Here is a 16,126-nt window from a genome sequence, read left to right on the forward strand (position 1 = left end):
ACTGCACTGCACATGTTACAGACACACTGTATTTTAATGAAAGATCAGGTTAAAATAATACACTTTAATGAAAGAAGCAGACATTAAAAATCACCATAAATATGCTACATAATCCTAATCACAACTGAGTAAATGTATCTGTAAGGGCAGCTCAGTGTTAGGCTATACACAAACACATGGAGGATAGATCTCATCAGCATTAAGTAAAACTGTGCAGTGGAAACTCTAGATGTGAACCCCGGATTCATTTTTTCTCAACACCGTCCAGTTTACAACTCCTCAGCACGCACACACACACACACACGTTTGTCTTTATATCCTTTTGAGTACTCATTGGCATTACCTAACCCCTTAGCCTAACTTTAACCATCACAACTAAGTGTCTAAACCCAGCCTTACCCTAAACTCAGTTCTAATGTTAAAACCTTAAAACCAAGGCTTAACACACGTCTTGCACTTTGAAGTTGTGAGGACCTGCCAAAATGTCCTCACAACGCTGGTTTTGAACAGAAATTGGTTCTCTCAAAGATAGAAAGACATGCATGTGCGTACACACACACACACACACACACACACACACACTAAAATGTATACCTACAAACAGAACTCACTCATAGTCCAGCTGTATGAATTCTTGCAGGATACTTTTGCGGGCTTTAAACATTACTAATTCAACACCCTGATTGCTTTTGGCAAAATACGAACAAGTATTTTTGATCTGACAATAAAAACATCAATTTCATTGATAGATAATAAAAAAACAAGTCCTCCCACTGCTCTAAGCATTCCCATACACTTGGATCACTGGAAATAATAAGAAATGGGTTATACTACTTTTCTCGGTTTGGGCCAGACACATCTAAGTGTGCACCTTAAACTCTAAAGGAAAACCCAAATACTTTGTGTAAGAATGCCATATTATCTGACTTGCACTGGCCTCACCGCCACAGAGCGAGACTCTCTTGGTGGTCGCTGATATCACTCAAACACACGCTTAAAAATCCACAGACACACAGACACACACACACACACACACACACACACACACACACACACACACACACACACACACACACACACACACACACACACACACACACACACACACACACACACAAACACACACACACACACACACACACACACAGACAGACAGACAGAGAGAGAGTGCCTGTGTGCCTGTGTGACTTTGTCTCCCAGTCTTTCACACACAAACCCTGCACTCATTCACTCCATGTCCCAGCACAACTAGCAATTGGGATAGCAGTATCAGCAAATGTGTTGTCGTGGCTGCTGGAGACACATGAAGAACAGAAAAAGATAAGGCATCACATGCTATTCTTGGCAAAGCCGTACGAAGTGAAAGTGTGGCACAGCGATGGCTCATACGCGGGATGAGGAAGCTACACTGGAACCCTTGTAAAGTCGAAGGGGATGCAACTTTGAAAAAAGTCATGAAGAAAGATGGAGATTTCCCTCTCAGTCCCAGCCGTTGTCCTTTATCATGTGGGACAGCTCGATGATGTACTTCCCTTCCTTGTACTTCTGACTCAGCTCAAAGGCCTGTTCCTGCAGGTGGGAAGCACATCAGGGTTGTTAGAAGAAGATTTTGCTAGTTTTTCATAAATATTGACTCCTGTATGTAGCACTGTGCTTCCTCTAACATTTCAAACTATAGTCTTTATTCCTGTAATCTGCAATAATATCAAATTGGCAGTAACTTTAAAATACCCAGCATCTTATTTGCAGGTGTACTTACATATTTCCAGCCCAGCGTGGTGTGGCAGTTTTCACAGTAGATATCGGCCACGGCGTGAAGTCCTGTGAGCAGCAGCCTCTCCTCCGCAGGACCACAGCCAACGTTCACCCTAAAACCAGACAACCGAACCATCAAACAACAACTCCTGTCTGATTTATGGGGGGGGGGGGTTCACAATGACAGTACAGACAGACCTTTTTCCAAACACTACAAGATCTTTTAAAGTTCATGAAACAGTCATGGGAAGAGCGTTTTTCCAAACAATACAGCGTTTCAGAGTTTCATCTAAACTGATCAAGCTTTAAATTGAATAGATGCTGATGAATTTAAGATTAAGTGCTGAACTAATCTTGACTGGGGGCCCTCAGATCTTACAGCGAGAGCCTGACCTACTAACCCAAGAGGAGCATGACTAAAGTGAACTCACCCAACTTCAAGGTCCACTCTGTAGCTAATCAAATCATGTGTTGACAATGAGGCTTGTGCAAACATGTCTGATTCTAGGAATTTGTTTTCAGAGGGCGCCAGACTATTTCAGTGATGAGATGCAGGGAAAACAATAAATTCATGAGCATATTTCTGTACCTACAACCTATCAAGACACTTAAGTGGGCAACTAATCTTATCTGAAAAGTCTTGATATCAATGATTAATACTTCAGTAAGGCCTTTGGAAAGAGGTGATGGTAATTCTAACACTAACTGCCTGAAAATCGCTTTAGGGCGAATGAATCCTGATCAACAATACGCCTGATAACCAGAGATAAGAATAGTCACGTAGTTGTGAGGTATAATTTTAAAACAAAATACTCACACAGAGTTGAAGAGGTAGGCCCGGCCCTGACTGCCTTGGAAAGACTAGGAGACATGGAGGAAAGAAAACAACACTTGACATGTAGTTCACAAACACAACATGAGGTTTATTTATTGACTGTGATTTTTCCAGCTTTACTAAATATTTCCAAAATGAAGCATTGAGAAACCTCTTATTATATTGTTAATGTTATGTTGAAGTTTTGACATACTTCACATAATGATAGAAAATTGTCTTAGGTTAGGAGCTCACAAATGTCATTAAAACCCACAGCCATGAAAGACTTATATAAGATTACATTAAAACACAAACAATTCCATAAATAGATGAGAGCAAGTGTGCATTAAAAGTAGTGACAGTCTTTGGCCTTGTTTAAAATGGACATTGCAGTGGGAATAAAAGAGTTGTTGTACGGTCTCTTTTTGGCCAGAGGTGCTGCTGTCTGATGAGAGTAGCTGAACATAGTGGTGAAGGAGATGTTAAGGGTCCTTAGTGATGGAGTCTGCCTTTCTTTTTACTGTGTGACTGTAGGTCTGGGAGTCAGGTTTAAGTGGTGCCGGTGACTTTAGTTGCATGCTTGATGATTCTCATGAGGGTTTTTTTTTCTTGTTTTTTTCTCTTTGAGGAAGTTCTACCACAATGCAATATTGAGTGTGAAGATGATTTGATGAGTGAAGTGTGAAGGACAGGTGGTGGTCGATCTCAGTGTCCAGGTACTTAACACTAGAACTGTGATTGGGTAAAATGTACCCTTACATGAAATACATTTACTTCAACACAGTTTATGTTTAAACATTTTAAGTTGCTAGGCAACGGCATCTGACAATTACATCAAGTCATACTTAAAGTATAGAATGACCTGGAAAAAAAAACCACTCACAGAGTAGAACTTATTTTTATTTAATTGATTATTCATTCAATTTGTTTTGCCATGTTACCGTTTACTGTTAATGGGCTATTTAGCTTAATCTGCCCGAGGTCTTACCCTGTTTTTATGAATGAAACCAAAAGAGAAATACATATGTGTTATCATGTTATAAATTTAAAAAAAGCTTTAATGGTTACCTCTAGTGTCTTGGTGATGTTCTCTTAATTAACAATTAGGTGAAATTGTGTAGCTTTGTCAATTTAGTTGCAACATTAAATAAGAGCTGGTTGTTTATTATTATTATGGCTCATTATTATTTAGGCCAATTTGGTCATTTAAATAGCATGGGTTATATTATGTGATGAATGTTTTCTAATAATATCACACCACCAAAATATGCAAATATTTCCATTTAGCACCCATTTTCATTGTCATTTTAGACTGATTAAATACTGACGTTAAAAATATTTAGATTATGAAACAATAGGTTATGATTAATAAGACTTATTTCATGACTTCAGACATTTTTTTGTGAGGACAACTCCTAAATCCAATGACAGAGTGCATTTTTTAGTATAAGAAATTCAATAGCCAGTAAGCTCCTGCCAGTTTTAGGCACACAGCGACCTCTGGCAGTTCTAGTGTTTAAGATCTCAGATGTTTCATACCAGTTTTCCCAGTCCCTCCTACTTCCTAATCAAGATGAGAGCCATGTAGTGATGTCCGAGTCAACTGAAATGAAATGAAAAGGACGACAGCATACTGACCTTGGAAATAAGATCGTCATGGTTGGCCAGATGGGCGCGGCAGTGCACACAGCTGTAGCGACGGTGGCACGAGTCCAGGTAAGCCTGGAACGTTTTGGCCTTTGTCAACTTCACCATGTCTGAGGAGAAAGACAGCAGGATGGTACTTGAATGTTGTGCATGGTGTTAGAGATGGAGGTATACAGGCTGGGACTCCTGATACATGCAGATCAATCAGGTGACTGGCTGGTTGTTCTCTTTTTTTAAAAATTTTAATAACTTTACTCTTATCAGCAAGGAAGTCAAGAACATCACACACACCGACAGGGTTTACAACAACTTCTTACACATTTAATTAAAGCAATAAGACACTATAGAATTTTATCCGAAAGTTACCTGAGCTGACCTATCTTCATAAACTATAGTACTGTATCAATCAGGCCATTTACTGATCAGATAACAAGTTCCCAACAATCAATTTGTTTTTGTCAAATGATCTGCTTGTTTAAGTTTAACAAATGATTTGCTGCTTTTGTTTCCTTCGCTCCATGAACAGAATATAAAAACTAAGAAATGTTAAAAGAAAACTTTGAGCTCTAGGAACTTCTGAATCTGACCATGTTATAGATCAAGTTGATTAAAGGAATAGAGACAAAACAAAGACAACACTTTATATATAGACATTGTATAAGTAAGAGATTGAAAAGTTCAACTCATAATTGCCATACAGTGTGTCAACATTATGATAGTTTTTGACTTCCTATGTTAGGTCTGACCTAATACCTCATCACTTTGACTTAAAAGTAGAAAACTTATAGACATAATTCACAATTCATCTTGCTATTTAGTTTGTTTTCTTGGCAGAAAAAGGCTTCCATAGCAGTAGAGAGATGAATGTGTGTTGCCAGCAGCACTTGAAAACAAACAGCCTAACTGTGCTGTAGTCATGCATTTATTCATATCTGTCTGTCACTATTCAGAATCAGACGCACTTAATAAAAGTAACATTTGACATAACATTTATGTTCACAGACTGACTCGATAAGTTGAGTTACCCCCTGGCAGATTGGTTTATCGTGTAGCTTGCTTCCTGGTTCATAATAGCTTGCACAAACAATCCTCTCCTCTCCTCGCTTCATTAGAGGAAACCAGTAACCCAAATTCAGGCCCTGCTGGCAACGTGTGCTGCACCGTTTCTGTACTTTCCAGCACTGGTGGTCACCGTTTGTCTGTCAGTCGCTACATAATGAAACAAAAACGGCCTGACACATCTGTCAGCTGCAGGACGAGTCGGCCCCACTAGCTCTGACCTAGCTTTGCGTGTTTTTTTTTTGTTATTTTTTTTACAGCACAGTCACAACATGCAGCGGCTAACAGTGGCTCAGATGCGCAGTGCAGGATTTTCTCCTGGTCTTACCTGATAATACCGAGGCTCTTCCACAGATAGTCTTCAAAGCATCCGATGAAAGCAGGTATGTGGTCAGGTTTAAGGTTTAGGACTCGGTGCAGCAGTCGACCACGCCACGCTGACGGCTCGGACAATAAAGACAGACAGCCTCCGGTTTGTGCTCCCGTTTTTCACCCGCGTTTCTCTCTCTCTGTGTGTTTTTTTTTTTTTTTTTTTTTAACGTTAAACCACCTCTCAAAGTTTCCTCCGCGGCACTTCGTTAAAACGGGAGCAGGAATCCGACAATGCTGGCAGACTGACAGGATTGTGTGCGGCGGCCCCGGCGGGACTAAGATGTGGTTTGTTTATGAAAACACGCAGAGGAGGAAGTCCGAAGCGCGTCAGTGAGCGCAAAACAAATCCCTGTCCACCAATCAGAGCCCAGCAGTGACGTCGAGAATGTGGGTCAACCAATCAGAATCGACTTCACATGAGCTCTTTGTGGCTATCTGTTTAGTTGCTGGTAGAGCTCCATAAATGCAGTTAATGGCTTATCATTTCCTGCTTGTGGGTTTTTGGGATACATTTCCCACTGTAGACTTGCTGCAAACTGCAACTGACTAACTGTACAAGAATGTAAGGTTGTTTGATTCAGGAAAAGTTTGAATATCCTTGGTCATGACAGGAAGGATAGGGGAGTTGCTTTGGTTTCTTAATGTATTTGAATGTCTGACTTGAGGTTGTCTGTTTGCTTTCCTCCTCAGTGCATGTGCATGTGGACTTTCTGACATCCTGCAGCCAGAGGGAATATTCCTCAAAGACACTTTCACTAACCCATAAACAAACTGTAAAATGCATATATAAGGAAGTCTGTGCATGTATTTGTGTTTTTCACTATATTCTTGTGTGTTCATTATGTATGTAGCCAATTGTTATGGATGTTTTGTGCGTTTTATGTAACTTGGGATCAGACCAAACCTTTTCGGCCAGAAACTGCTTTATGTGTTAATTTTTATTTATTTTTATTTTTGTTTTTCCCTTTTGGCTTGTCACTAGTTCTGGTTGAGATGAAGGACAAGGAATGGGAACATATGATTGTTTGTTATGTTTGTACATGTGTACATTTTATAGACTCATTTAACTAGAGGCTGCAACAGTTAGTTCATTAATCAATTAGTTGCCAATTACTTTGATAATAGATTCATCATTTGAGTAACTTTTCAAGAAAAACTGTCCAAATTCTCAGATTCCAGCTTCTCAAATGTTATCTTCTGGTTTATTGAGTTTTTTATGACAGTAAACTGAACATCTCTGGGTTGTTGGCTGTTTGCCAGGAAAAAACAACATTTTAGTAAGCAAACAACATTGAATAATTGAGAACATAACCGTTAGTTGGAGTCCTACATTCAACTGCTGTACTGCATTTTCTATCTACATATTTTAATGCATTTGCATGAATGTAAACTCCACTTAATATCAATAAACATACAAGACATGCTGACATGACTTTGGTGTCCTATTGGCTTCCTTTCTCTGTTGGTTGACTGGAAGCAGACCTTTGCTCTTTGCACCTATTGTATTAATGACTTCACTGATCCACTTATATTCCATTAACTCACTCGTCACATTGTAAGGCATTGCCAACCAGGTCAGAAAAATACAGTCTTTGTTTCACCAACAGACTGGTTGATTATTATCACAGCAGTGTGGCTGGACTTTGACCGTGGCCTGGGAAAACAAGGACACAGGTGAGGTCTACTGCACATGTAAACCCTTCATTTGTATGCACATATATTGTAGATGAGATACCATATTAAAAACAGATGCACAGCAAAGTCTAGATACTACATCAGTATGTGTATCCATGGAACCAATAGTCTTGTCCTTATATGATCTTTTTGTGTTTATCTTAATACCTCATAAATGCAAATTAAGCATACATGTGAGTGAATTTTACCTGATTTGTTAAATCCCACTAATCATATAATGGCAGGAAATAGTATGAGACACAGTCAAAACAATGTCACATTTACTCTCTTATCAACACATTAGGTTATCAGGTCACGTGGTCAAGCTGGTTAAATATTCACCATAGCAAAAGTTAGATTTGTTTTGAGAAAAATCAATGGCTGTTTCTTCTGGGCGGTGTCTGGAATGATTGTGGGTGGAGGTCATACAAATGAACCTCAAACAAGTCATTTAATCAACAGTGATTAAGATTTGTTTAACAAAAAGTTTACCGATAGTTCAGACCAACAAGTCTTTTCAGTAATCTTGTCACAGCCAAGGAAATGAGTCTCACACACCACTTCTGCAATCACATTTTTATTTATTTTGAAATCAATTATGAGAATCAGCAAAAGTTCATATTGTGAAAAAAAGAAGAAAAAAAGAAGGGGGAAAAAGAACAAAACAATAATAATGAAAGCAAAACAAAACCCTACCCCCTGTGGTTCCCCTCCCTCCCGTCCTCCCCCACGCATCTACCCTAGGATCCATTGGACTGGAGTCCCAGTCGCCTCAATGACACAAAGTACAAGTTGAATCAGTGGTCACTTTCATTATACAAAGCTTTCTGGGAGTTAAATACGCTTCATGAATAAAATTCTAATGAATTTGCAGATGATCAGGGTTTCTGGAGGCTATTAAAATGTTAGACCAGACTTTATGTCAATCAAATATCAGTCCAGATCTGGAAAATCGGCTCTCCATAAAGCACCTAATGCCAGGGGCCTGTAAGCATGCTTTGAAATGAACAAATACATATTAGAAACCACTTGTGCCTCTAATGCAATGTATGGTTTTATGAAGTGAATTTAATGGAAGAAGACTTTAACATGGAACTCCACTGGCTTTTAGAGCCAACTGTAATTGCAAATAAAATAAATAAGAGCAGCACAGTAGATTACATTTCCAAAGATCTTGGAAAGAACCTAGGCCTTCATATCCATAAATGTCTGAGAGTACATGGATGCCTCTCTCCCAAAACTGCAAAAACTGTATCGGCTGGTTCCCAATCAGTAGTCTCGGATTATTAAATAATGGGAAATTAGATTTCCAAGACGCAACCTCTCCACTGATCTCCATACAGGGAGCATTTGAGGGAGCATTCTCTCTCCTATTCTTCCTCTCTCTCCTTTCTACCCAAACCGGTCGAGGCAGATGGCTGCCCACTTTGAGCCTGGTTCTGCCTGAGGTTTCTTCCTGTTAAAAGGTAGTTTTTTTTTGCTAAGTGCTTGCTCATGTGGGAATGTTGGGTCTCTTTAAAATTAAAACCTGAAGAGTACGGTTTAGAACCTGCTCTATGTGTAAAGTGCCTTGAGATAACTTTGTTGTGATTTGGCGCTATACAAATAAACATTGATTGATTGATTGATTGATTGATAATATGACCATAGTTACGATAGCATGGAGTGAAGGGCAGATTCAAATATAAAAGATCCTGGAGGGAGTAAGGACACCAGACTCTTCTCCAAGGCACGCTACAACACCCTTGCATTGGTGTCAAGCAGGTCAGCAGGGTTTAAGTGTAAAAGCCCTGTAGCAATGTTTGAAATTAGGAAGAGACAGACCCCCAACCTGCCTCTCCCACTACATAGTTGAAAGTTTAATGCATGGTTGCTTGCCTCACCATAAGAACTGCTACTACTACTGTACTGCTTTTGCTTTGTCTGTCAAAGCACGTTGTAAACTTTGTTTTTAAAGGTGCTATAGAAATAAAGTTATTATTATTATCATTATTTTATTATTAATGTCTGTATAGAAGGAAACATTTCTACACCCAAATAAGTAAAATTATTGACTGGAACAGACTTGGACAGGTAGAGAGACAGATTGTTTCAGTGGTAATAAAGCCGTTTTCTGCTATATATTTTAAGTACAGAAAACGTATATATTGGTCAAAAATGATTAGTATGCGTGGGATACATTGATTAGTGTCATTGATGCATAATAACATATCATCTGCATATGACGAAATGTGGTGGTGGGTGCCATTATTAGAAATCAGTGATAGAAGCAGCTCTAGCGAAAGCACAGCCAACAATCAGCTTAGCGGGCAGCCTTTTCTCGAACCTCTTACAATGGAAAATGGAGGGGAGCAGTTCTTGCCTATAAGCAACTTTGCTATTTGATCTCACGCATCATTTATATTTACTTTTCTCTTAAAGTCTTGCTATCTTCTTTTTTTAAAAGTAGGTATTATGATCGGATGATTATGGAAGTCACTCCTGATTTCTATTTCTGCGAAAATAATCTGAAAGAAGAGTTGGGTAGTCAGTCATCACTCCTGTGGCCCCGAGGTCAAGCGCTGCCTTTATGTCTTCGTCTGTGTTGCACACAAACAAATGCACCTGCAATCACAGACATGACTGTTCAAGTTCAAATCATACATTTCACTGTTTCTCTGTCATCCTTCCTGCAATTTTGAGCATTGTATTATTGAAACATACAGAAAACAGCACTTATACTAACATATGCAATGGATTTATGCACTTTGCACATTTTTTGTTTTTTATGTTAACGCATTATATCATGGAGTGTGGCGCTCTTCTGGAGGAAATCTTACCCCTCTGTGTTTAAATGGATGATACTGAGAGGACCTTTTCTTGGAAGCACTACCTCATAATGTGTTATTCAAGTGTTCAGATGTGGTGAGGCCCTCAGCAACTGATAAGGCCACAGCATATGACTTCAATTGTTTTCATGCTCAAACTATTCAGTGACCACTCATGGCCTGACGATGGGGGTGATCTCATCCCGCCAGAGATTAGTCACATCAGGACAAAGATGATGCTGTGTGAGCTTTACTGTTTGTCTTTGCTGAAGCATTTCCTGAGTTAAACCATGATGTTTTAGTGTTAAATTAAATCCTACAGTTGACATACAGGTTTTCGGGCTTGAAAGTGTCTTTGTTGTATGTGGAGATTAGAACAGTGTAAGGTTTTTGCATCCACTGATACTGATCAATGACGACATCTTCAGATAAAGGGTTTAGGAAGATAAATACAAATCTCAGTTCCCCTGTGGAGGAGCAAAGTATTTCAACACTTTTTTCTAATGATATGGTGTGTTCCCTTTTTTACTTAACCTTTTCATATTTCACAACCCCTGTTTTCTAGGCATCCCTGTCACTTTAAAAACTTTGCATTTAGGTATGTAGTATATTTATGATAATGATGTCATACCTGAATTCCACGGTCTTCTAGGTGCTTAAAGAGACTCTTCCTCATAGTTATTCTGGAATGACAGCATAAAAAATGCATTAAAAATTGAGTGTTTTATATAAACTGAAGTTTAAAAAGAAGTACTATAGTATGTTTTTGCATGAAGTTGAGTTTGCTTTTATATAAACTGCTTCGCTACTCCCCAAAATGTTGCAACTCATAGATTAACTGCTGTATATTTAGTTTGAGTAAGATAAAGGCTTTTTTTGATATGTATGTATTGACTGTGTAAAAGTTTTAGACACTTTAGATGTTTTAGATTCTTATCCATAATGCAGTACCATCAGGGAGGCATCTTATCCGTCTCAAATTCATCCTGCAACATGACAATGACCCCAAACACACAGCCAAAGTAAAAAAGAACTATCTTCAGCAACAAGAAGAACAAAGAGTCCTGTAACAGATGATATGCCCACCACAGAGACCTAAACTCAACATCATGCATTCAGTCTAAGATCAAATGAAGAGACAGAAGCAGCTGAGACATCTAAATCCACAGAAGAACAACTGTGGCAACTTCAGCATCACTCACTTTTCTACCAAATAGATGAAGAGTCTGTTCCTCAAGATTGGTCTCTCAGCAATGTATGTCCTGCCACACACAGAGAAAGAGAGATACAATAGACACATTCACACTGTGACACATTTATCTTACACGTAACATAAGATTAAGAAAAAACCTGAAGGGATAAAACCACACAAAACTCTGAGCATAGACATAAAGAGAAGTGGGTTATAGTTTGAGTAGAAATGAAAGTAAAAGTGCTGCTGTGATTTTAAGGAGGGAGTATGAACACACACAAGTCTGCAGCCACACCTGTTGAAGATGCTCATCAGGTAGAACTGCAATAAATCTTCTTTCAGTTGCACAAAGGGTAGCAGGCCACTGTAGAAGAGCAGCAGAAGCAGCACGCCTCGGTTTAGACTGAAACCATGCGGCATGGAGTTGTTCTATGAGGAGAAGGAGAGACAGAGAGACTTATGAATACCAAAACTGCTACAGAAATAGTTTTTCTGAAAGTGGGGAGTGATGTTTGTCATTTGGTAGAATGATTCTACATGGGTAACTTTGTCTCCCCCAGGTGGTTCATGTACCATTTTGCAGCATTCGTTCATGATGCTGGAGCTCTCAGAGGCCCAGACGGTGATGTCCTCCCTGTTGTAGCGTTTAGTCAGATCAGACACCTGCAGACGGACGAGGGAGGGTCACAGATGAGTTATGAAGGTGAGACAGAATGACAAAGAAAGCGTACAACAAGAGAGACTCACAGCTGCACAGAAAATATTGATAAAAACACAAACATCTTAGGCATTTCTGTTTTTTACAGTGCAAATTGTGAGCAGGAGACATCAGTATAACTGCAGTGGACAAAATAGAGAGAGATGAGAACAGGTTAAGTCTCATATCAGACTTAATTAGTATATCAACTTCAAACAGAGCTACTTGTTACCCATTTTATGGAATAATTGTGATTATTGCTAGCTCTATTGCTTATTAAGTTAGTTTAACTTTTTTTTTTTTTAAATGTTTTTGTCTAATTTAGCCATGTTTTATTATCCTGATTTTCTTAAAAGTTATCTTAAACCTTTTGAGAAACACTTTTCATGTCAAATATTGTATCACAGTTTAAATGTTAGTTGTCAACATTTTTTCCCTTTGACTTTCTTTCATTTTCTAAGGAAACTGCTGAGATTGTGCTGTGGTCAGGGATGTTGTTTTTTTGGGTGTACAGGACCTTGTGTATCAGCTGACTGTTCTTCTCTTTGATCTCAATGGTAGCAGCAACCCTGGGGAACTTCCTATACACGTCCTCCAGCAAAGTAAACTTCCTGTCTGTACCAGTGCTGTAGTGACCTGAAGGATGGTAGGAGTTAAAAAGACGGTGACACATTGCATTCAAGCACACACGCACGGAAGCACACATGTATGAGATCACAGTCACTTATAGGGATTTAAAATATACTTCTATTTATTCCCTGGAGACTTTCCGTAATCTTCACCTAACCCTAACCGTAACCCAAAAATCAGCTGTCCCCTATTGGACAAACCATCTCTATTTAACTGGTCCTAAGTCAGACATTTGTCCGCGCAAGTAGCCTATGAAAGACCATACATAAACGCACACACACGCTTGTACTGACCCACTTCTTCATTACATGGCTTTTTGTTAATGATTGAGAATTAGAGAGTAGAGGGAGAAACTCACCTGTATAAAATAACACTGGCAGTCTTTCCTTATACAAAGGCAAATCCTAAAAGAGTTGACGAAGAAGAGAAGCGTAATTATGAAAATAAAAAACAAACAAACATTGTGATAATGATTATAACAGCAACCATGAAAAGAATAAACATATTTTAGGATAATCATCTATTCAAACTGAATTGCCACATGCACCATTGCTGTTCCAGTATATAAACACTCAGAAACTGTGTCTGAGGAATCATTTAGATGCACACAAAGAGCATAAGATTTACACAGATTACCGTGGATGAAAAAAAGTGTGCATACCAACACGGTGGGCAACAGAATAAACTAGAAAACCACCACTTGGACCATATATTGTCCTGACCAGTGCTGTGCGACCTTTGCCCTAACCAACAATCCTGCTGGATCTGTCCTCCCACCTGAAAATTGAGTGAGGAGATGGAGACGTCGTGGCCAGTCAGCCTCAACAGATTCTTATCATGTGACACTACCACATGCCCGTCACGTGTCATGAAACAGTCCATCTCCAGCATGTCTGTGCCCTCCTCCACCGCACTGGAGACAGAGGAAAAGATGCAGAAAATACATGAGAATCCATGCATTATTTTTGTAATAATACCTGAGTGCATTTGGAATCTTTTACAGCTTTTGTCAGAGCTGTAGGTCACCACTTGAGTTTGGTATACTCACTTTGTGAACGCCTCTATGGTGCTTTCTAATCTCTCTCCGCATCCTGGCAACAAACAGAGGAGTGAGGGTTCATGATGGCAGTAAAAAAGCCCCATTCAATCCCAAAATATAGAAAATATTCACACTGAGCCTCATTTTGTCTAACTTGTGTTGCTGTTAGCCCCTTTCTGAGAATATTCATGTTATTAGCGGTCTTATTTGCTCAGTATTCAGATATCTTGTAAAGATGTTGATACAGCCCTCCTCTTAACTGCAACACAAGAAGTGATTTTAAATTAGACACTTGTAATATATCCTCAAATCCTTTTTAAGGCCCTTAGAGGCTCTAACTCTTATAATAATAGTATCATACATTTGGAATGGTAAACACCCTCGGTTATGGAAAGCATTCTGTTTGATTTTGGATGCATTTCCACCTTGAATCCTGCGGTCTTAAGTTAACTATGAACATCATTTAATATTCCAATTCCCTCATAAATCCCGTCAATACTGTTGATACATCCTTCTGTGAACCTCATATCAAAAGGCACCTTGTCAAACCTCTACAACCGTATTTCAAAATTACACTGCCCCTCAATGGCAGCTATAAAGACTGTTTGGGGACAAGACCTAAATTCTGTTTACAGATGGCACATGGGACTCAATCCTTAATCAATACATTCCTCCATGTGCGCCCGACATGCACTCTCACAACTAAAGGTTTGTTTGTTTGTATTGTATTGTATTGTATTGTATTGTATCTACATATCTAAAACCAAATTAGCATAATGTACCCTGATGTTGACCTTACATGTGACAAATGTGCAACTGCCTCACTCTTTCACATGTACTGGGCGTGTCCCTCTTTGATTAAGTTTTGGACATCAGACTTCTGCATGTTCAAACCATTTCAGAAACCCTTCACTTCCAAACTGAGCCAAATCATTTCACTGCCATTTTTTAGCATTAAATGATCCAGATTAGATTTGCCTAAAGCAAAACTGAACATATTAGCTTTTACGTCATAACTGGTTTGACAAGCTATCTTACTTCAGTGGAAGGACTCTGCTCCTCCTTCCCACTCACACTGGATTAAAGACTGTGTGCCCGGTTTGAAACTAGAGAAAATCCGTTATACTACCCTAGGAACAGAGAACAAATTTTACAAAGTGTGACATTCCTTCTTGACACTCCTTGAGAAAACCCAGTACGGTAGTCTCCAAGTACATAATCCCCCTTCTTTTCTTCCTATTTCAATTATTATCTATATCTTTTTCTTGACATATTCTTTATATAAAATGTTTTTTCAATAAAAAGACCTTTAAAAAAAAAGTATTAGGATTCTGATTTCCCCTGGTAGTGTTTGTTGACTTTATATTTTCATTCCTTTCTTTATTTGCAGATTTTTTTTAATTATTTTTTTTAGCAGATATAACTTTTTTTTTTAAACTTTCACATCATAATCAAATGTTTTTTGTAATCATCAGAAATACTACAAAGGTTTTTCATGCAGAGTAATCCACAGGGCAACAATGTGCTTCTGATGAAAGTGAAAATGTGGATAAGTAAAACAGAAATGCTTAAATAAATAGTCTCTCTCTTCTGTTACTTCTTAGTCAATAATCCTTCTTGACAGCCCTGCTGAGTCAGGGATCTCTTCTTTTGACAGATGCCCACTTACCTCCTCTGTGTGAGATGTGTCTGGCAAAGAAGGCTGTGCGTTTCTTCCTGTGGAGAATGTGGGGGTTCTTCAGCAGGTACATCGAGGTGAGCGTGTATCCTCCCAGCGCCGGGAGGATGTAGTAGAAAAAACTGCTCATTCTCTTCACGGAGTCTCTGCAAAAACCTCACTGAGTATATTAGGACATTGACCAGCAAACAAAACTGGAAGAAAGGTGTGTACTAGCACGAATGTCCTTTGTGGTTCGAAAGACGTGTGCAGATCGAAAAGCTTGACTGAAGTCAACCTGTTAGTAACCTTGTTGTTCTGTCTTGCTTGTAAGATAAAAACTCGACAAACTGGTAAGACAGAAGACGCTAAGGTGTCACAATACAGAAATTCCCCACCTTTCCTCACCGGCAAATGTCCTTTTTAATCTTAGCAAAGACACACGTATCCTTCAGAGCTGTAAAATCAGTTAATGAAGCACCAGCTCATAACCCAGAGCTCACCTCACCTCAAGCTCTCTCTCTCTCTCTCACACTGGCCTCTCCCCTGCCTGTGGCAATAGGCATATTTCACCTCTTTACACTGCTTTTGTACAGCTGGGACACCAGTGTGCATGTCATACGAGGGGACTGCATGAAAAGTAGGGGATGCTGGCATGACTTCACCTACTTCCAAACTGCATGGAGAAGAAAAACAATTTTATTCCAATTGGATAATGCTGCTGTCAGGTGGAAACGTCATATTACATTTTGAACATACTAGGTTTGACTGTTTTGTCAGTTT

The 16,126-nt window shown here is 39.1% G+C and overlaps 2 protein-coding genes across 3 annotated transcripts; both read right to left on the reverse strand.

Moving 5' to 3' along the window:
- Positions 1-15: 15 nt before the first annotated feature.
- Positions 16-5,934, reverse strand: ypel3 (yippee-like 3). 2 transcript variants are annotated; one of them, XM_062439423.1, is made up of 5 exons: positions 5,604-5,934; positions 4,208-4,326; positions 2,573-2,616; positions 1,760-1,868; positions 16-1,569 (listed from the first exon to the last, which is right to left on the reverse strand). In XM_062439423.1, the coding sequence occupies exons 2-5, from the start codon at positions 4,322-4,324 to the stop codon at positions 1,480-1,482; spliced, it is 360 nt and encodes a 119-aa protein (XP_062295407.1). In that variant the 5' UTR covers positions 4,325-4,326; positions 5,604-5,934; the 3' UTR covers positions 16-1,479. The 2 variants fall into 2 exon arrangements, with proteins under 2 accessions (XP_062295407.1, XP_062295408.1); XM_062439424.1 differs by lacking the exon at positions 5,604-5,934 and adding an exon at positions 5,225-5,260.
- Positions 5,935-9,796: 3,862 nt separating this feature from the next.
- Positions 9,797-15,494, reverse strand: gdpd3a (glycerophosphodiester phosphodiesterase domain containing 3a). Its single transcript, XM_062439250.1, has 10 exons — positions 15,356-15,494; positions 13,696-13,738; positions 13,425-13,560; positions 13,006-13,051; positions 12,535-12,653; positions 11,894-11,983; positions 11,616-11,749; positions 11,331-11,390; positions 10,760-10,811; positions 9,797-9,925 (listed from the first exon to the last, which is right to left on the reverse strand). The coding sequence occupies exons 1-10, from the start codon at positions 15,492-15,494 to the stop codon at positions 9,797-9,799; spliced, it is 948 nt and encodes a 315-aa protein (XP_062295234.1).
- Between the last annotated feature and the right edge of the window lie 632 nt (positions 15,495-16,126).

Source organism: Scomber scombrus, chromosome 18, assembly GCF_963691925.1.
Source record: "Scomber scombrus chromosome 18, fScoSco1.1, whole genome shotgun sequence".
In the NCBI taxonomy this organism is placed as follows: domain Eukaryota; kingdom Metazoa; phylum Chordata; class Actinopteri; order Scombriformes; family Scombridae; genus Scomber; species Scomber scombrus.

Bases quoted from the DNA above. Each gene is read 5' to 3' on its own strand.
- ypel3 (XM_062439423.1), bottom strand. From the start codon at position 4,324: ATGGTGAAGTTGACAAAGGCCAAAACGTTCCAGGCTTACCTGGACTCG. The intron at 1,869-2,572 runs GTGAGTATTTTG...GTCTGGTTTTAG, and splicing joins GCCTACCTCTTCAACTCTGT to GGTGAACGTTGGCTGTGGTC. The intron at 1,570-1,759 runs GTAAGTACACCT...TCCCACCTGCAG, and splicing joins CCACGCTGGGCTGGAAATAT to GAACAGGCCTTTGAGCTGAG.
- gdpd3a (XM_062439250.1), bottom strand. From the start codon at position 15,494: ATGAGCAGTTTTTTCTACTACATCCTCCCGGCGCTGGGAGGATACACG. The intron at 13,739-15,355 runs GTAAGTGGGCAT...GTTTGTTGCCAG, and splicing joins ACACATCTCACACAGAGGAG to GATGCGGAGAGAGATTAGAA. The intron at 9,926-10,759 runs GTATGACATCAT...CTGTGATTGCAG, and splicing joins TAGAAGACCGTGGAATTCAG to GTGCATTTGTTTGTGTGCAA.